Here is a 20,819-nt window from a genome sequence, read left to right as displayed (position 1 = left end):
TGGTAGTTTCTAACTGCTGACCTTGCGGTTCACAGCCCGATTCGTAACCACTACGCTACCAGAGCTCCTTAATCATGGAGCTTACCATTACTAAAATAATATGAGTAGAGTGAAGCTTGTTCTCTTTACTTCATATAAATGCAGGTCATCTCTCTGTAAAACATCTAGGGAATGGTAACGGGCACTTGAATTCTTGATTTGCAAATGACAACTAACGTGACTGAAAAAAGCAGTATGATTTTGTGGAGGCAAAACCCACGATTGGTTATTTCACCTCCGGGATGGTCTGTTTGCACTTGTGTCTTTTTATCTTGTTCTCTCCTTGCTACTTGATGTTTTTCAGCAGGGCTGTCCGGGCATTCACAACTGCTTTGAAGGCATCTTCGCTCCCAGGTGCTACGCATTTGTCTGGGTGAAGCAGCACAGCAAGCTTCCGGTAGGCTTTGTTGACTTCATCCCTAGGAGAAGGAACAAAGCTCTAAGTCAGGGACCCCAGCAGTCCCAATCCAGTCATTGCCTTTCAGCTGTGTGGATACATGTACTATCTGTTTCAGTAGATAGATCTCAATCAATCATTACTTTTTCTCAAAGGTGGGATGAAAAGACTAGGAATCAAGCAAACAAATGATACGTAACAAACAAATAAACAAACAAGCACACTAATCCAATGTAAAATGAGTACATAAATGCTAAGGAAATAATAAAATGGCCAGGTGAAAACAGACAATGAGTGGCACCAAGGGCCATTTTATTATTTTTAAAAATAACTTTATTAAAGTATTGAATTGTTTTCCTCATCCAAGATAGAGTGTGCATTGAGTAGTGTGTGCATTGGGCAATCAGTGAAGGCCCCTGGAACCAGGTTCTGAAAGAAGATGGGGTTTAGGTTTAACAAAGCAGTGGGGAAATACAGGCCGCCTGGGGAAACAGCTGACAGAGGCTGGCCACGGAGCAAGGAGACGCCATGCAGTCCCAGGAGGAAACTGTGCAGAGAAGTAACAAGAAACACTATTGGCCAGGGAGCAAGGAGCAGTAAGTGAAGGGCTTGAAGGCAAAACAACAACAAAATTGGATTTAACAAAAATAGTAGGCATTTTGTGATAGAAACAGCAGAGCTGTTTCTTGAAGTTAGAGACAGATAGGAGATTGTTACAGTAACAATATAAGGGTACCTTTAGATTAAGGTACCTGTTGAAACAAATAAGGGAAGAAAAGAGTGATAAAGAAAGAGTAAGCACAAATAGCCGATGACTTGAATATCCAGGTGAAGACACTCTAACAGAGTGGGGCGAAATGAGAGGTCTAGGGAAGCAGCAGTAACAGTGTTCCCAATGCAACAGGTGCTGTGGGCGAGAGCTTCAGGCTTCTGAGTGGGTAGTTAGTGAGCAGAAAGCGTCTGGAAGCAATCTGGAGACTGTACCCAGCCATGTCCCTGGTCAGATTGAGCTTGGCCCTCTACCAGCTGGTTATAGTCCCACCTTCCATTTGTAATACAGGGTTCCAGTCATAACTATGGCTTTGGTGCTTGCTCAAAATCCTCAACTTTCTCATTTTAAAAATTATTTCCCTCCCCCTACACCCACTAAGGAATTCTGTTAGCATAGTACTTATGAGTTGGGCTGCTAAGCTCACAGTCAGTAGTTTGAAACTACCAGCTGTTCCGTGTGAGAAAGATGAGGCTTTCTGCTCCTGTAAAGATTTAGAACCTCAGAAACCCTCTGCAGTGTTGCTATGGGTTGGAACCGACTCCACGGTATACCACCACCACCATACCCACTTGCCCTATAGCCATCATAGTCACTTTTTTTTTTTTTAATCATAAGGATTTCTAATTTGAGCTCTCCAAATTAGAGACCTAGTCTTTGATACCTTGGATGTGACAGAATGTCTTATGTGTCAAATGGGAGAGAAGTTATAGGGCCACATTAACAGTCTCTATGTTTTGGATAGACAATCTCTGTGCTTATCAATACACACAAGATGACCTGTTTCCAACCAGCTAGCAGCAAGCTGTTACCTTCTGTTAAAGCTGGCTAGGGTGTCTTCTGTTTCTGACCTTAGAGGTGTCCTTCTGAATTTTCTTGCTTTAACCTTGCTACATTTTTCTACATAGATAATTTTGATATTTGCTGACAAAAGTCACGTGATCACCCTCTATGAAGAAATTGGAACTTACAGAATTCTTCTTTTTCCTGAAAACAGCTTCCAAGAGAGTGAGTCCTGGGCAGGGACCCTCTAACCACTTTGCTTCCTGAGTGAGAATGTCAGATAGGGTTATAGTTTAGGTCTTGTCTGCAGCACTTAAAAAAAAGTACCTTTCATAATACCCACTTATCCTGGCTTCAGTGACTGGATGATCAGAGCTCAACCAGAAGTAAAAAGAAGAGGAAAAAAAAAAAAAAAAAGTATTCTCATACAATTTGATGAACTTGACCTACACCTATGGAAGCAGTAGCTCAAAAGAGGGAACAAGTCCTTACAGCAAGAATCATCCCCACCCCCTCCACACACAGAGTAGACAGGGATGGGCAACTTGGACATTGGCTTGGAAAATGGGGGCGGGGGCTACAAAGGCAAGCAAGAAGTGACTGGCTTACAAGCTTTCAAGAGGGAACCTAGATCCAGAGGGCCTGGAGGAAGGTAGAATCTCCAGTGAGCAGTATTCAATCTGACTAGGTGGGGCTGATGCAATGAAATGCAGACAGGTCTCTTGTGATACAATAGTGAGTAATTGTTATCAGGACTGATTGTGAGGGTTGGAAATGTAAAGGTAGACGTTTTATAGCAAGGAGGGGAGTGATTAACTTTTCAGTCTAGGAGCGGAGGTCCCTAGGATGATCAAGGGAAAAGAGCAGAGAGCGGGACCCTACCCAAAGAAGCAGTGATGCCTGAAATGGAGGCAGAGATGATGACGTGGAGCAATGGAGCAGTTGGAGACTTTAGATCCAGAGAGGGAGAGCGACTGTGTGCTGAAGACCTGAAGGGTACGGGGGAAGGATTGCAGGGTATACCCTTTGGTTGGTTGATGATGCATGGAGGGGATTGTAATCATGGCAATGAGACGATATACGATAGAATGAATGTAAAACTAATGTTCTCCCATGTAAACTATCACATAATTCACAATAAAACTTTTAAGAAAAAAACAAAAATTGAAAAAAAAAAAAGTACCTTTCAAGAGTTCTAGGTAGCAACTCTGAAGGAAACATTTTTGGAGAAACAAGACTGACTGAGGTATGTAATGAATAGTATCAATTATTTTGAAGATAAAGATTTTCCTAAAAATCAAGGACAGTAAACATAATACTGAGCAAACATTATAATGCGATGGACTCAAGCGTGGCAACAATAGTGAGGTTGTGCCAGGATTGGGCAGTGTTTTGTTCTGCTGTGCATAAGGTCACTATGGGTCAGTACCAACTCGATGGCACCTAAAAACAACAACAAAATAACTTAAAAAATAAGTGTTTTTAGATTTTTTCCTAAAAGTGGGACTTGTGGGACTTTTTAAGTTTTGTTGGGCTCCCATTAGCAACAGGAAATAAAGAAGGGCTTAAAGGTTTCCTTTCCTTAATGAGTACTGTTCTAAGTTAATTTATTATTGTTGTGTGTTGTGGAGTCAGTTCAGACTCCTGTATAGGGTTTTGAGGAGTAGTGGGTTTGAACTGCCAACCTTGCAGTTAGCAGTCCAGTGTTTATTCTATAGTGCCATACCAGTTCTCCTCTAAGTTAATTAGTAAGGAGTGGTGGTAGTTATGTGCCGTGGAGTTGGTTCTGACTCATGACCCTGTATTGGGTTTCCAAGGCTGTAAATAGTTATGGGAGCTGAAAGCCTCATCTTTCTCCCATGGAATGAATGATACTTTCGAACTACTGACCTTGAGGTTAGCAGCCGGAATCATAACCACTATGCTATCAGAGCTCTTTAATTAGAAAGTACATAAAGTAATAATTTTAGAGTCAATATCCATTGGAGATAAATGGAAAAATGTAAGATGAGATTATGTAGGTCTAAAAAGACATTTAAAAGACACCAATAAACAATATACATGAGGTCATCTGACTTCCTTCCCTGGTTAAAGTTTCCTCAGTAATGCCTGGCAAGTGAAAGGTGAGTAAGAACTGTCTTCTTCTAACCTCCTCCTCCTTCCTTCTAGGCTTTAAAATATGCTATGAGAATAACATGGAAAAGACAGAAATACGTAATCCTTTTGGTGCTTACAAGGCAAATTTTTTCTATAACAGAGAATTTTATTACTGTGCATTTTTGTGTGTGTGACCATCAAAGTGAAAACACAGAGAGAAATATGAAGAAAAAAGCTGTAGTGCAAAATAAAAAAAGGTAAAATTCTTATGTATTATAATATGTACAGTAACAGTACTATTATATCTTTAAATATTATATAATCATACTGAATAATAATGTATTTTGCATATGTAACAAAGAACAAAAGAACAGTGTCTTTATTTTTTATCCTTCTGAATAAATAGGTTGCTGTTGTTGTTGTTAGGTGCCATCGAGTTGGTACCGACTCATAGCGACCCTATGCACAGCAGAACGAAATGCAGAAATAAATATGAGGGGGTTTTAAAAAGTTTGTAGAAAAAAAAATCCATTATCTTTTAACTTCCTTTTCCCACAAACTCCTTGAAGCTCCATCATAATTTCTGGCAAAAAGTAACTGGCTAAAATAAAATTATTTAACACAATACACACAGAGACAGAGGGACTAGCAGGATGTATATATGTGTGTATGTGTGAGAGAGCCAGAGGGACATAGACAGAGAGAGGCAGATAGATGGGCAAGTGTTCAAATGTTTCAAGGTCAAGAACCAATTCCATCACTAACTTGCTGGAGTTCTTGAAAGTATAGTCAATTTCACTGAGCCCTAGTTTTCCCACATATCAAATGAAATGGTTGGGCAAGGTGATTGCTGACACTCTTCCCTTTAAAATTCTATTGCTTAAGAGTTCTCTTTTTGTAAGTTTTTTCTTTTTCTTAAGGTTACACTAGCTTCAAGTGTCTTGTTCAACACAGACACAAGCAGATTATAAGGTACAATTCCATACTCACTGTCAAGACACCTGTGCTCTCTATTTTGTTTCTTTGGTATTTATTCATTTAATTCCGTGAAGCAGAGTAAGTAATCTTGATATATGGTGGGATTTCAAGAAGTTCATTAAAAAAATGGAATTAAAATAAAGTGGTATTTTCCCACAAACATTTGAAGCCCCATTCATATTTCCACAATCTTCATATTTCTAGCCAACTGTAAGATTATCACATCTATAATTCTATTTGTTTTTTTCTCTAAAATAGAACGTAGCACTGAGCATCCTAGAGCATTGCTTACCTTGAGGCCCCAGGTTTGACTCCCAACATGTCCCAACTATCTTTGCTATTTCGAATTCTGCGAATGGTATCTGCTTGTTCTTTGGTGAAACTAGCACTGCTATTTGTGATAGGACGTTTCCCGCCATTTTCACATAAATCAACTATGGATACATAAAAGGTCTGCAAAGAGAAAATACATTCCATTGTAGAAATGATTTTGAAAAAACAGGAATTCCTGTTAAGTGTCAAGTCAAAGACTTTTAATATATTCTAATAACTCTTAAAGTTATGAATAAAGCAAAAGTATACCTTGAAATATTTCTTTTCTTATACTATATATGTAATATTACAAAGCATATAGAATGAAATTTAAGTGGCTCATAATCCTACACTCAGCCTCACTTAAAGTTAAAAAGTAATAGATGAAAAATTCAAATAGCCTCAAAAAGTTAAACACAGAATGACTCAGCAAATCTACTCTTAGATCTTATCTCAAAGAACTTAAAACAGGCATGCAAACAAATACTTGTACATAAATGTTCACAGAAAAACTACTAACAGTAGCCAAAGGTGGAAACAACCCAAATGTCCCTAAGCTGATGAACTGATAAACAAAATGTGGTATATCTGTACACTGGAAAAATATTTAGCCATAAAAAGGAATGGAGGACTGATACATTTCACAATGTGGTTGGAGTTTGAAAACATTATGCCAAGAGAAAGAGGCCAGACATAAGAGGGCACAATAGTGTATGGTTCCATTTATGTGAAATATCCAGAATAAGTAAATCCGTAGAGGCAGGAAGCAAACTAAAGGTTGCCTTGAGCTGAGGGGACAGGGTAATGGGAAGTGAGTGATTAATGGGCTTGGGGCTTCCTTTAGGTTGAGAAAGTGTTTTCAAACTAGATATGAGTGGTGGTTGTACAACAGTGTAAATGTATTAAATGCCACTGAGTAACATACTTTAAAGTGGAATTCTGAAAACTATGAAAAGTATGTTTTCTCATCCTTCAAGTTCCTCTCCTAAAGGTAATCATTGTTAATATTTTTTTAATATCCTTCCAGAAAAATTTTCTATCAGTATGTTAGTACCCACTCACATTCACATCCTTTAAACATTCACATAAGAGAGCAATTAAACATATTGTTGTTTTGTTTTTTACATAATAACATACCTTAGGCTCTTTAAATAGCTGGAGCTAGAGCCTTGCCTCATTCTTTGTAAGGACGATTCCATGTTTTGCTGTGTAGCTGTGCCACCACATACAGCAAGTTTCTTTCCTTTAGCTGCCATGAATAGTAGTTTAGAGAATATTTTTTTTGTACATATAGCTGCACACTTGCAGGTATATTGCTTATGGATAAATTCCGAAAAGCAAAACTGTTGATTTTATGAGGGTAAGTAAAAAATTATTGCTACCAACTCATTGTTGTTGTTGTTGTTAAGTGCCATCGAGTCGGGTCCGACCCATAGCGACCCTGTACAGGGTTTCCGAGGGTGTAAATCTTTACGGGAGTAGAAAGCCTCATCTTTCTCCCGTGGAGCGGCTGGTAGTTTCGAACCGCTGACCTTAACGTTCGCAGCCCAATTCGTAACCACTACGCTACCAGAGCTCCTTACCAACTCATAGAAACCTTTATTAAACAAAAATATCAAAATGTGAAGCTATTGTTTCACAACATATGTTCCATCTAGGTCTATACACTTCTGAAGTCGGTGTTTCTATCTCTCTAAATCTTCCCTCAAGAATTTTGTGTTCCACATCATAATGGCAGTTTTCACATTCTCAAGGGGCTCAAATCCTTTTTCTTTTCAATATTCTTTGAATTTGGGGAACAAAAAGAAGTCTGAATGGTTCAAGATTAGGGCTGTATGATGGACAGGCTAAGGTTTCCTAACAAAATTCTCCTAGGACAGCCCTTGCTACCCTGGAAGAATGAGCAGGTGCATTGTAATGATGAAAACTTCCTCCTTATATGCCCCCAGAATTGTCCTGTGGCCTCTGAGAAAATCTATTAAGATACCCCTTTGGAATCCCAAAACACCACTGCCAAAACCTTCTGAGCTGACCTCTCTGCTTTGAATGTAACTGGCCCAGAAGATCCTTTTGGAAGTCACTGTTTTAATAAGACCTTTTTTTGAAGCCATCCTACTGAGACAAAGAATTTGTCTGCAATTACCCAGTGATGGCACAGACATGTTAAAATTCATTTTGTGTGGAATAAACCCATGCATGCATGAATTAGAAACTTTCTTGCTTCTGTACATTTAATTTTGTATTGGATAGTTGTCCTCCAAAGGGGCTGTACCAGTCTACACTCCCATCACAGTTCATGAGAGGATCTGCTGGCCCGTACTCTTGTCATCACTGGATATTTATTATCAGACATCTTAATTCTACCAATCATATATGTATTTCATAGTTCTGATTGTGTTTTAAAAATTATAAGTCAAATTGAGTATCTCTGCACATGTTTACTGGCCTTTTTGCTTTTTAAAAAGCTGATGGTTCATAGTCTTTGGCCATTTTTATGATGATTCATTTGTGAAAATGACTTTTTTTACTCTGCTATGTCTTATACCCTGTGCACTGTTGTTATTGTTGAATGATCCCATTCAAAATACTAATGTAATTACACTAATGCTATTTTTAAATGAACACATCTCCTTTATCCTTGATTTCTTTTTTAATCTCTTCTATTTTCAGATATATCTGTAAGTTCTATTCTAAAATGTTTATCTTTCTCTAAGATTCCTCTTCCTTATCTCCAGTAATAGCAAATTGACTTGGCAACCTAACAAGGTGTCTTGACATATGAGAAGGCTTGTCAAAGAAAAGCCATCAGATACCAAGGCAAAATAAGTATTATCTTAATATTATTCTCTGGTGTGGCATTGTGGAATAAAATGCTAGACTGCAAGGTCAGTTTGAATTACAAGGTCGGCGGTTCCAGCTGCTCCTTGGAAGCCCTATACAGGGTCGCTGTGAGTCGGAACCGATTTAATGGCACTTAACAACAACAACAAATATTACTTATTTTTGTTAAAAACCAAGTTCTTTCTTGACATAAAATGTGTATGAAGTAGATAAAGAAAACATTTACTAAATTGAACAGGAAAACATGACTTCTATGTGCTTAGTTACAGAATAGTTTGATTTTACTCTTATTAGTAGCCTTTAAAAAAATAAAAAAAAAGCCTTAGCAGAGTTATTTATCCATTATCTCTACAAAAAATTTATGTATACGGATAAAAGTTTCCTACAAAAGTAAGGTTCACAGATGTTTGCTAGTGGCATCAGTATGAGAAATTTATCAGTAGTTTTCTCCTAGCCTATGAGCTAACCTGAAATGTAAAAGCTGACAGATTTCTGAGGAAACAGTTACAGAACTAATCATTCACAATATACAAAGTTAGAAGACCAGCTGTGGTGAGGTACACAGAACACTAGAACTGCAGTCAAAAGTCTTCGTTAAAATTTCATTTCTCAGTTCTAGTTACAATGAACTAAATGGGTACCAGATTAGATCTCCTGCCCAAAACTATAGACCTGGAAATATATGTGCCAATCATTTTCAGGCAGGGCAAATGCAGTCCGTGCAAGACTTAGGTCCCTGAAAGGTAAGTTCCACAGTCGCTTGACTTTCTGACTGGAGCTTCCTGAACATGTCACAGAGTGCTGGAGTCTGCACAGACACAAAACCCCACTGAGCTAAACTGGCAGAGATTAGAGTTTGCTGAATACAGGAGACAGAGAAATGGGCCCCCCAAAGTCCATGTGGGTGTTCTCCACTAGTTTGTGCTGATGGCTAGACTATAAAAGCAGAGGGTAAGATCACTCAAGGCTTACCAGACAGCAACTGCAATGGGACTGAGAAAATAACCAATACACTAAAACTTAAGAGGTCTCCTGGTGTGGCACTGTAGGATTAGCACTGGACTGCGAACCATAAGGTCAGTAGTTCAAACCCACCAGCTGTTGCTCAGAAACCCTATGCAGAGTTCTTATAGTTGGAACCTACTTGATGGCACTTAACAACAATAATAATAAGGGGAAGAATTGTACCTTGCTATAATGGATAGATTGCCCAACACATCATTACTACTTCTAACACCTAGCTGAGATACCAGAACGGATATACCTTAGGAATTAGGCTTATCCTTACAAAACCTAAAACCAAGAGCTGACAAGATATGCAAAGGAGAGAATTTGGAAGCAAAATTATACAAATTATAAAGACTGTGGGGAAACACTGGATTTTCTGATTCTATTAGAGCAAAAAAAAAAAACCCACAAAAAACAAAGCCAATGCAATTTGCCAGTAATTTAATTAGTTGCTAAAAATAAGAATCAACAATTTTAGGAGGAAGATAACAGAATTGATAACCTCTTACAATTTATTATCCATGATTCTGGTGTTCAACTGAAAATCACTAGTCAAACAAAGAAGTAAGAAAATGTTATCATAATCAGAAAATAATATAAGTCAATAAAAGCTGAACCTGAGATGGTTTAGATGTTGGACTTAAGAAAGATTTTTAAAACAACTATTATAAATATATTTGAACAATTCAAGGAAAAATGTTCAAAGTATTAAAGAAAAAAAATATCATTTCAATGAATTAAATCTAGGAGCTATACAAAAGAAGTAGCTATGTGCTATGGAGTTAGTTCCAACTCATAGTGAGCCTGTATAGGGTTTCTGAGGCTGTAAATCTCTGTGGGAGTCCTGGTATGGTGCTGTAGGCTGAGCACTGGACTGCTAGGTCAGTTTGAACTACAAGGTCAGTGGTTCAAATTCACCATCCACTCCTTGGAAACCCTATACAGGGTCTCTAAGTTGGAATGACTATGACACTTAACAACAATTTGATCATAAACTTTCACCCCAATCACAATCAACCAACTAAGCAACCAACCAAACAAACCAAAAAGCACAAATCCACTGCTATGGAATCGATTCTGACTCACAGCGACCCTGTATAGAGTTTCCAAGGCTGTAAATCTTTAAGGGCACGGACAGTCCTGGCAGTGGGGCGGCTGGTGGGTTTGAACTACTGACCTTGAGGTTAGCAGTCAGTGTTTATGCCACACTAAAAAGTATAAAAAAGTTTTTTTTGAACAAATAATAACCCCAAATCCCCAAATTTGATGAAAACACCTGCCTATCAATCCAAGAAAATTTTGAAAACCCCAAGTAGGATACATATAAGAAAACTAACTATGCCTAGGCACAACATAGTCAAAATGCTGAAAACCAAAAATAAACTTCTGAAAGCAACTCGAGAGAGTGGAAACAAAAGATGAAGTATGTAGAGAGGAATGAGTAAGAAACAGTGATAACATCTGATGAGGCCAGAAGACCATGGAATAATTATCTTTTTAAAGTACTGAAAGAAATTTCATTCTTAACAGTTAACAAGTTACTTTACTCATCTTAGCCTCAGAGTGTTCATGTATGAAATAAGAATAATACCTGCCTTCCATGGTTGTTAAGGAGCTCTGTTGCTGGATAAGGACTGGGTTGGCAGTTCAAACCCACCAACCATTCCATGGGAGAAATCTGAGGCTTTTTGCTCCTGTAAAGACTTACAGCCTCGGAAAACCTATACACTGTGATGAGTCATAATCGATTCCATGGCAGTGGGTTTGGTTTATATTGCTGTTAGGAGTCTCAGATGAAATGGAACATGTAAAATTCTTCAAAATTATAAATTACTGCTTAAAGGGTGGACATTAGTGCATTATATCCTGGCACAAACTCACACAGACCTATCTGCTAAAAAATTTGAAATATGGCAAATTAATATCAGCCTTATTTGGTCTTGAAATAGAAGTTAACTGTCAGCCACGGATGAAACCTGTCTTGTGGAAGGAAGGATGACATCTAGTGTGAAGAAAATTTAGTATAAAAGATGAAATCAAATCCCACTCAATAATTAAGAACAACTCTTTATAGTATGGCTACATTATTGGAAATGCTAAAATTTCCCGAAATATCAGATGTATTCATACGAAGAAAAATGCATTATTCATGCTACCATTTTCTTCTAAATGTATTTACAATTGAGAGTTCGCTTTATAACTTATTGCTTTAAGTTGCCTCTTTTCCTTAAAATTATTCAAGATTAATAGCTTTAAAAGGAGACCATCTAATCATGTTCCAATGTGAATATATCCTTTTCTTGTGTATGTGATTGCTAAGATCTTATTTTGTACACGTGTATGGCTGGAGTCTGCAATAATAGCCTATTAATTCTTCAATTGTAGCTCTGTGATATATAGGATGATATCACCTGTGGCAAGAAAATTTTGCCCGAATTATCTGGACAGCTTTTATAAAATGGACTCCATCATAACTTTGAACTTCTAATAATTCTGTAGCCCAGAAATCTATTTTGACAAATTTCCCCAGGTAATTTTTTTTTTCTTGACTGTAATCTTTTTTTTTTTTAATTCTTTATTGTGAATTATATGATAGTTTACATGGGAGAACATTAGTTTTACATTCATCCTATCGTATATTGTTTCATTGCCATGGTTACAATCACCTCAATGCATCATCAACCAACCAAAGGGTACACCCTGCAAGCTCCCCAGGTAATTTTGATGATCATGCAGGCTTGGAACATACTGGTTTATAAACAGACAGAAGATACACACACTCACTCTTGAGCTTCTGGAAAGAGCTTATTCTAAAGGGAAATGCCTATTACTTTTTCGTTTATCATTATTTGTACACTAAAGTGACAAAATACTAGGTTACCTGGAACATTTCATTGATTCCTTCTCCAGTCTGTGCGGAAGTTTCAAAGTACAGGAACCCTTTGCTTTCAGCCCAAAGACGCCCTTCACTTTCATCTACACAGCGGTGCTTGGTACAGTCAATCTGAAACAGAAAGTTGGGGGAGCAGAGAGAAGATGCCAACTTTGTTCCGCCTGAACAGGCATGGTGAAATTTTTGTGTATCCTTTACTAAAGGCAAAAATTTTTGTTAATGGACCCCAGCTCTAGTGAATAAAATTGCCAGGACCAAAAGGAGCAAAAATACTAATACTGAATGTAGACTGATTTTCTGTGGCAAAGGACTGGTGCCAACTACTGCATTTCCTCTTTATTCTGTGGGGAAAGAACTGCTACTCATTTCTGTAGAAGGTGACTTTTTAGTCTGCCACACTTAGGGACCAGGTCTGCTTCTCATACCTTTCCAAAGTCCACATTTCACCTAAGTAATGACACTCCTCTGATCAGTAAGTGCGATGATTAGTTAGAATCTACCTCTCCTACTCAGTCACCCAAACCCGGACCTATGCATGACATTAGGTTAAAAAAAAAAAAAAGGAAAAACAATTCAGGGTTTGGTTTTTGTTGTTGTTTTGAAAAATTGTTGATTCTTAAATTATAGGACAAGACACTTTTCTTTCTTTTTATTTGTTCTCCAAAATGCAGGACTGTACTCCTTCCATAACAAATCTAGAAGTTGAACATACCATTTTCAAACTAGTTACCTTGTTAGCACACACTACAAATATAATGTTTTCCATGTTTCCATGAGGTCCAAGCTCTTGCTTCATTTCTGCCAGCCACGCATCAAGAGCATCAAAGGAATCTTTCTGCCCGACATCATAAACCAGTATCACACCCTGTGTGTCCTTGTAAAACTCATTGCGAACCTTCACATAAAAGAACAGATGCACAAAATATAGGTCTTATGGTTTTATTAAAATGTATTTCACAGTCATTAATTTAACAAAATATGTTCTTTCATGTATTCACAGTATTTGGTATTGGATCTCAATATCTACTGATATTTAATTATCAAAGTAATACAGAGACAGGATTTTAAAAAAATCTATTACAGAAGAACTTAAAATAGAAAACAATAGTCTCCTGCCCAATTCCCTTCATTTCCAGTTCTACTTTCCAGAGGCAATTAACACTTGTTTTTAGTAGACCTTAAAAGAACACAAATTAGATAGAGAGTAAAGCTCTTCTTTGGAAGAACTAGGAAGGTGAATGAACCATTAAAAAGAATTTAAGGCAAAAGTTACCCATGTATCAGCAGCAAAGGTCACAGCCACATATATTGCAAAGTTGGCTTTCCTCAGAATGCTAAACAAGTTCCCTGATTGGTGGGCCTGTTCACCAACTTTGGAACTCTAAACTCAGAGCCTCATTATAGTAATGGGAAAGAGTACAACAGGCTCTGGAACCAGACAGGTCTGAGTCCACACTTACTTAATAGTTGTATGATCTTGGGCAAACCTCTCTGTGTCTCAGTTTCTCATCTGTAAAATGGGATAATACTACTTACTTCACAGGGTTATTGGGAAGATTAAACGAGATAATAAAGGCAAAGAACCTAGAATGGTGCCTAAAATCAAAGTGTATTAGAATCTTCTCTCTTTCTTCCTTACATTCATTCTCTGATGGACTGCCTTTGGTGTTTTTACTAGAAATGGCAATTCACCTCTAGGACATATCCACAGTTCTGGAAGGAGGCAGAATGAGCACAGAGCACAACAGAGGCAACAAGAGGTTGTGTGGGTGAGGAGCAGGGGGCTTTCAGGCCAAAAACTCGGTAAGAAGCTTGACAGAGGTCATGGGTTTACACATTCTTTCCATACAATTCTGGTGTGTACCAAGACTAATTTTGGATATGCAGTAAGAAAGCCATGTTATACACAGCAGACATGGTGTGCATATGGGTTTCTGAGCGCAGACAGACACCTGGACCACAAATAATAATGGCCTATTCATTTTCAGAAATCTAAGATGCTATCCCCAGGATCAGGCTGTGTTTTGTTCTGCTGTGCATAAGGTCCCTATGAGTCAGTACCGACTTGATGGCACCTAACAACAACAAATCCCCTAAAATTAAAATCAACAAAACCAGAAAGAATTTTAAATGATAAAGACCAATACTCAGTGTTGATGCAGTAGTTAAGAATGAGGACTCTCAGTTTTTTCTAGAAGTTCTTGCTGTCTTGGCTGCCTGGTCCTTAAATTACCTATCTTTCATTAACTCTTCTTTTTACTGATCCCCACTAAAATTCTCTATCATGTATTGAATTGTATCTCCCCCAAATATGTGTCAATTTGATTCTCAGTAGTTTGGTAGATATGGAATGACATAAGTACCCTTATGTTGTGATCTGATGTGACCAGCCAATCAGCTTAAGGGGATTAGGGTAGGACGCAACACCCTTACTCAGGTCTCAGTCCTGATTCAATGTAAGGAGAGTTTCCCTAGGGAGATCAGCCTGCATTATGTTGAATCTTATAAGAAATTAAAGGTGAGAGAAGTAAGCAGAGAGGTGAACCACCAAGAAAAAAGAGCTGGGAGCAGAGTTCATCCTTTGGACCCATGGTCCGTGTGCTGAGAACTTCTTAGACCCAGGGGAAGATTGATGCCAAGACACATGGAGATCTCCAAGGGACACCAAGCCTACTAAGTTTGAACGAAGACAAGGACTTTTCCCAGAGTCTACACAGAGAGAAAGCCTTCTCCTTTCCTAGAACTGGCATCTGGAATCCAGACTTATAGCCTACTAAACTGGTAAGAGGATCTCTGTTTGTTAAAGCCATTTACTTGTAGAATTTATGTTTCAGCAGAACAAGAGATCTAAGGCAGCCCACAAATTCTGTCCTAGGCCCTCTTCCTTTCTTGTTTAGTACTTCCTCTAAACACAGCAATTCCTCTAAACTCAGCAACATCAACTACTTGCAGTTTCAACTGTGAGAACCTCTAAGGTGAGCCCTTTCATCTAAGTTTTCATATCTGCTTTTCCAATTAGCACTAGATTCTTTTTCCTGAATGTTCTGTTGGAATCATAAACTCAATATGTACAACAGAAAGCCTATCAACTTCTTCCTCCATAAACTTTTCATTCTCTTAAATATCTATTGATGAAAGTGGCATACCATTCTCCAAGTCATTTAAGTGGAAAGCTTGGTGTTAACCTTTACTGTCTTCTTCTCCCTTTGCTGACCAGATGCAAATAGTTCTTTAGGGACCACCTTTGCCATGTTTCTAGTATTTGTCACTTCCTTTCCATTCTCATTGCAAATATTATTCCTCACTGCACCAAATTAAGACCCTTATAAATAATCTCTCTAGCAATATCATACACTGAATATTTATCTTTTTCATCTTTTAATTTATCATTTAATTTCCATTGTTCAAAAATTTGTGTTGCGCCACTGTCTTTTACTGACATTAAGTTTCTCCTTTGTCCCACCAATCTTCCTAGTCTTACTCTCCCATCCTATTCTTTAAACAGAACAACTTTGCATTTCTCAAACCTGCCCTGTGCCTTCCTAAGTCTACCTAGAAATGGACACCATTTTATCTTCAATGCTGTATCTATCAGGAAGTTTTTTTCTGCCCCATTCTAACTCCCCTGCCCCCTATCAAAGAGAACACGATCTCTCTCTTTCCTGGAACACCACAGCACTTTGTACTTCTAATAATACTCACATCACTTCCTGCTTAGTTTTGTCATTTGTAGCATGTCCAGTTGTCTTCCCCACTACATTACAAGCAATGTGAGGGCATGGATACTGAGGCATCCATGTTTGTGTCACCTATAGACCTAGCAGATACAAGAATTTGAGACTGAATGACTGAATGTGCTATAAAATAAGAACAAAATGGTTGTGGAGGACTAGACAAAGGGGACAAGAAAGATTTTCCAAATGTAGGTCATGTTACTCAGTGGGAGCTCTGCATGTCAAAGCTGACTTAAAAAAGTTCAATGTACTTCTTTTCAAGGGACTTGTATTTAAGGTTGGGCTCAGAAACTGGCTATACATGTAATCTTAAGTTATTTTATTACCTCAAGCATTACTTTTCTCATCTGCAAAATGAAAGAGTCAAAGGAGATTTCTCAGCAGTCTACTATAATTCTATTATTCTAGTCTCACAAAAAAAGCTTTTCAGTGTTAGTTCTGTCAGACTTACAGCAACCAAAGTTTAACTAAATAGGATGTTAAGGGACCTAGGATCTTTAATTTTAAAAGAAGCAAAGATGGGAAACCACCTAGTTTGTGGCTTTAGAGCAAACTATTCATTTACTATTACTCAAGACTCAGAACATTTCTAAAATTAAGCTTTAATGAGATCCTCTAAGTCATACCCCAACTCCAGAATTCTGTCTGGCATGCACATAAGTGAGGCATGACTGGGGAAAGAATTCTGTCAGGCATGCACATACATGAGGTATGACTGGGGAAAGACACAGGCCCTACCATTGGCCTTTGACACTTTCCTTATAAAGTTCTATTTTTATGAGCTGCTAAAAAATAAAAATAAAAAAAGTGATTGTAATTTCAGGTTGCATCACTAATCTAGGGTCTAGTGAAAAGCAGAAAACTGAGTGGTTTAAAATTAGGAAGGTGTGCGACAGGGTTGTATTCTTTTTGCCATACTTATTCAGCCTGTATGCTGAGTAAATAATCCAAGATGGCTTATATGAAGAAAAAACGTGGCATCAGGAATGGAGGAAGACTCATTAACAACCTGAGATATGTAGATGATACAACTTTGCTTGCAAAAAGTGAAGAGGACTTAAAATAGTTACTGATAAAGATCAACACACCCTTTGGTATGAATTGCATCTCAATGTAAAGAAAACAAAAATCCTCACCACAGGACCAATAAACAACATTCTTATCAATGGAGAAGAGATTGAAGTTGTCAAGGACTTCATTCTTCTTGGATCAACCATCAACTCTCATGGAAGCAGCAGTCAAATCAAACGACATATTGCATTAGGCAAATCTGCTGCACAAGACTTTTAGAAAGTACTGAAGAGCAAAGATGTCAGCTTGAGGACTAAGGTGTGCCTGACCCAAGCCATGGTATTTTCAATAACCTCATATGGATGCGAAAGCTGGGCAGTGAATAAAGAAGACCGCAGAAGAATTGATGCCTTTGAGTTATGGTGTTGGAGGAGTTATTGCAAGTGCCACGGGCTGCCAAAAGAACCAACAGATCCGTTTTGGAAGAAGTGCAGCCAGAGTGCACCTTAGAGGCCAAGATGGTCAAACTTCATCTCTCATACTTTGGACATATTGTCAGGAGGGACCAGTCACTGGAGAAGGATATCATGTTTGGTTAGGTGGAGGGTCAGAGAAAAAGAGGAAGACCCCCAATGAGATGGATTGGCCAAGTGGCAGCATTGATGGACTCAAGTGTGGCAATAATAGTGAGGTTGGCCCAGCATCATGCAGTGTTTTGTTCTGCTGTGCATAAGCTCGCTATGGGTCGGTACGGACTCAATGGCACCTAATAACAACAACATAAAATACCAACAACCACCATCATTCTTAACTGAGAAACTGAAAGCATTCCTCTTGAGCACAGGAACCATACAAGGATGCCCTTTATCACCACTCCTGGTCAATATTGTACTAGAAGTCTTAGCCAGAGCTATAAGGCAAGAAAGTGAAATTAAAGACATCCAGATTGGCAAAGAATAAGTAAAACTCTCTATTTGCAGATGATATGATCCTATTCATAAAAATTCCAAAGATTCAGCAAGAAAAGTATGGAACTCACTGAAAGACTCAGCAAAGTGACAGGGTACAAAATCAACATAAAAAATTGGTTGGATTTGTGTATGCTAATAAAGACAGCTCTGAATCAATTTCTTTTTCAGAAATTGTATTTTGAAATTACAATTACAATTCTGAAATTGTATTTCAGAAAGCAATACAATTTACAATGGACACACAAAGGATGAAATACTTAAAAACAAATCTAACCAGAGACACAAAAGATCTATACAAAGAAAATTACAAAGCATAACTACAAGAAACCAAAAAAGTCTTGCAAAAATGAAAGAATATACCATGCTCATAGATAGGAAGCCTTAACTATGTGAAAATGTCAACACTATCCAAAGCAATCATTAGATATTATGTAATTCCAATTCAGATTCTAACGTTATTCTTTAAAGAGATGGGGAATCTGATCACTAACTTTATATGGAATGGAAAGAGACCTTAGATAAGGAAAGCATTATATATGAAGAACAAGAGGCTTCTGCTGGTTAGATGGAGGACTAGGCAGACATACTTAATGGACCCATTATAACAAAGATACAAGAGACAAAACAAAATAGACACATAAATATTCTGGTACACTGAACTTCAGAAGAAAGGTTAGAGAGGTGGATGGAGTGCTTGCTGAGAGAAGAGGCTGAGCAAGGACAGTGAGAGAGGGACAATGATGGGTTAAAGGCTGACCCGATGAAGCTTGACAATTTTGAGAGTAGCTTTGGCAGCGGAGGGAGGCCTCGCAGAGCAGAATCAAATGAGCGATGGAAAAGGTGTGATTTCTTCTTTTTCCATGCTATTCCCTGGTTACCAGAGATGTGGCCAGCTCCCACCCTCATCCATCCCTAGCATAGACTCTGCTTTCTGGGAGTTCAGAGCTGTGTATCTGAGAGCCTCACCAGCTTGAGGTGGGGGCTAGCTGCACCACTTTGGTGTGCAGTTTTGGTGCCTGGAATCAGGTGGGCTCAGCTCCAGACCTATAAAACCCAAAGAGGCATCATTTCCATGTGGTCTTAACAGACACTGAAACCAGCTTGACTAAGGGCCCCCAAGAACTATTCCAGATAGTTCCCCATGAACATAGATAACATTGAGGCTAATAGGAACTCCATCTAGGGCTAGGAACTCTGTTGTCAGGTCCATTTCACAAGCACCTTGTGAGTTCCTTGAATTGCAGGAGCTCCCCCAGAGATCTCTCCCTTTTGGGTTCAACAGCTGCACTGTTTTTACAAATATGACAATCCTACAATGTCCTGGAGACAACAGACACTTTTAGCTCACACAAAGAAAAAGAGAGAATGTTTCAAATAAATGACCAAGATGCAGAGATAGAAAACATTTCTAAGGAAAAAAAGGTAACAGAACTAACTGAAAAATGATTCAAAAGATTGATACTAAGGTACCTTCAAAGGATTGATAGAAAGATTGAAGAAAGCAAGGAGAACCTATAAAAACCATTAGAAGAATTCAGGAAAACACTACAAAGAAGAACAGAAAAAATAAATGCAAATTTTGAAACAAAAAATCTGCAATTAGAAATCCAGAGGATTAATATTAAGATCTTAGTAATGAACAATATATTGAAAAGACAAAGGAGTAGATGCGAAGCAATGGAAGCCCAAATTACTGAGCTGGAAGAGAAATTTCTCAATACTAGTATGATCGAGAAGGAGCTCTGGTAGCATAGTGGTTATGAATCAGGCTGTGAAGTGCAATGTCAGCAGTTTGAAACTACCAGCTGTTCTGCGGGAGAAAGATGAGGCTTTCCGCTCTTATAAAGATTTACAGTCTTGGAAACCCTGTACAGGGTCGCTATGAGTCGGAATAGACTCCATGGCACATAACAACAGTATGATAGAAGAACAATCAGAAAAAAAAAAAAAAAGAATCTGAAGGAAGCATAAGAGTTATGTAGGACACCATGAAGATGAACAACTTATTGGTGACCAGAATCCGAGAATAGAAAGTGACAAGCACAGAGAAAACTGTATTAAACTTGTTGGAAAAAAAACTTCCCCCAAATCATGAAAGATGAGAAGATAAGCATACAAGAAGCTGAACAAACTTGAAACATGGTAGATCCCAAAAGAAAATCACCAAGACATCATAACCAACTTTTCCAAAATCAAAGACAAGGAGAGAATCCTGACAGGAGTTTTTGAAAAGTGAAAAGTTACTTACAAAGAATAACTAATATTTCTCAGCAGAAACCATGCAAGCAAGAAGGTAATGAAATATACAAAATTCTGAAAGAAAAATATACAAAGGTTTGAAAGAAGATATTTGTACATGGGTATTTATCTTTACTGCAAATATACCTATGAATGTGGTTAAGCATGCAGAGGGCAAAATGATGAAAACTTCTTAAATATTATCAAACATTTTAAGGCAGTGTGTTCCTGGGCCTGGGGGCTCAGGACCATAGTCTCTACAGTAGACACTATGGTCAACTGGCATAACCAGCTACTCCTTGGAAACGCTATACAGGGTCACTATGAGTCAGAACCAACTCAACAGCACTTAACAACAATAACAACAACAACAAGCCTACAAAGACAATGTTCTATATTCTACTTTGATGAGTAGTGACTGGGATCTTAAAAGCTCATGAGTGGTCATCTAAGGTGCAATTATTGGCCTGTTGTGTGGGAAAGAAAGAAGAGTGTTGAAACTTGAAGTTGCTTGGAATCAACTAGTCCAATAGACAAATGGAGTAGGTAAACATCAATCAACACAACTCTGAGAGACCAAAAGAACTAGATGGTGCCCAGCTACTACTGTCCTGGATAGAGTGACAGAAAATTTGGAACAAAAGTTAAAATTATTCTTTAAAAAACAACCTTACTACAGAGCCATTGCCATGCTGCAATGAGTTTCGATGACGGTTAAGACCGAGGAATTCGCACTGACCGCCTAAGA

General features: G+C 38.1%; 1 protein-coding gene across 2 annotated transcripts in view; it reads right to left on the bottom strand.

The window, feature by feature from the left end:
- Positions 1 to 325: 325 nt before the first annotated feature.
- The window catches only part of DNAJC27 (DnaJ (Hsp40) homolog, subfamily C, member 27), an 82,951-nt gene continuing 62,457 nt past the window's right edge, over positions 326 to 20,819 (bottom strand). The window contains exons 4-7 of one of the 2 annotated variants that reach the window (XM_006835232.1): positions 12,848 to 13,012; positions 12,106 to 12,228; positions 5,356 to 5,516; positions 326 to 458 (exon numbers count right to left, since the gene is read on the bottom strand). In XM_006835232.1, coding sequence (XP_006835295.1) covers positions 326 to 458; positions 5,356 to 5,516; positions 12,106 to 12,228; positions 12,848 to 13,012 — 582 coding nt within the window. The remainder of the gene's footprint in view (positions 459 to 5,355; positions 5,517 to 12,105; positions 12,229 to 12,847; positions 13,013 to 20,819) is intronic. The other variant, XM_006835233.1, reaches the window with a different exon arrangement.

Source organism: Chrysochloris asiatica, unplaced genomic scaffold (assembly GCF_000296735.1).
Source record: "Chrysochloris asiatica unplaced genomic scaffold, ChrAsi1.0 scaffold00016, whole genome shotgun sequence".
Lineage (NCBI taxonomy): Eukaryota > Metazoa > Chordata > Mammalia > Afrosoricida > Chrysochloridae > Chrysochloris > Chrysochloris asiatica.
This window is presented reverse-complemented; position numbering and strand designations above follow the sequence as displayed.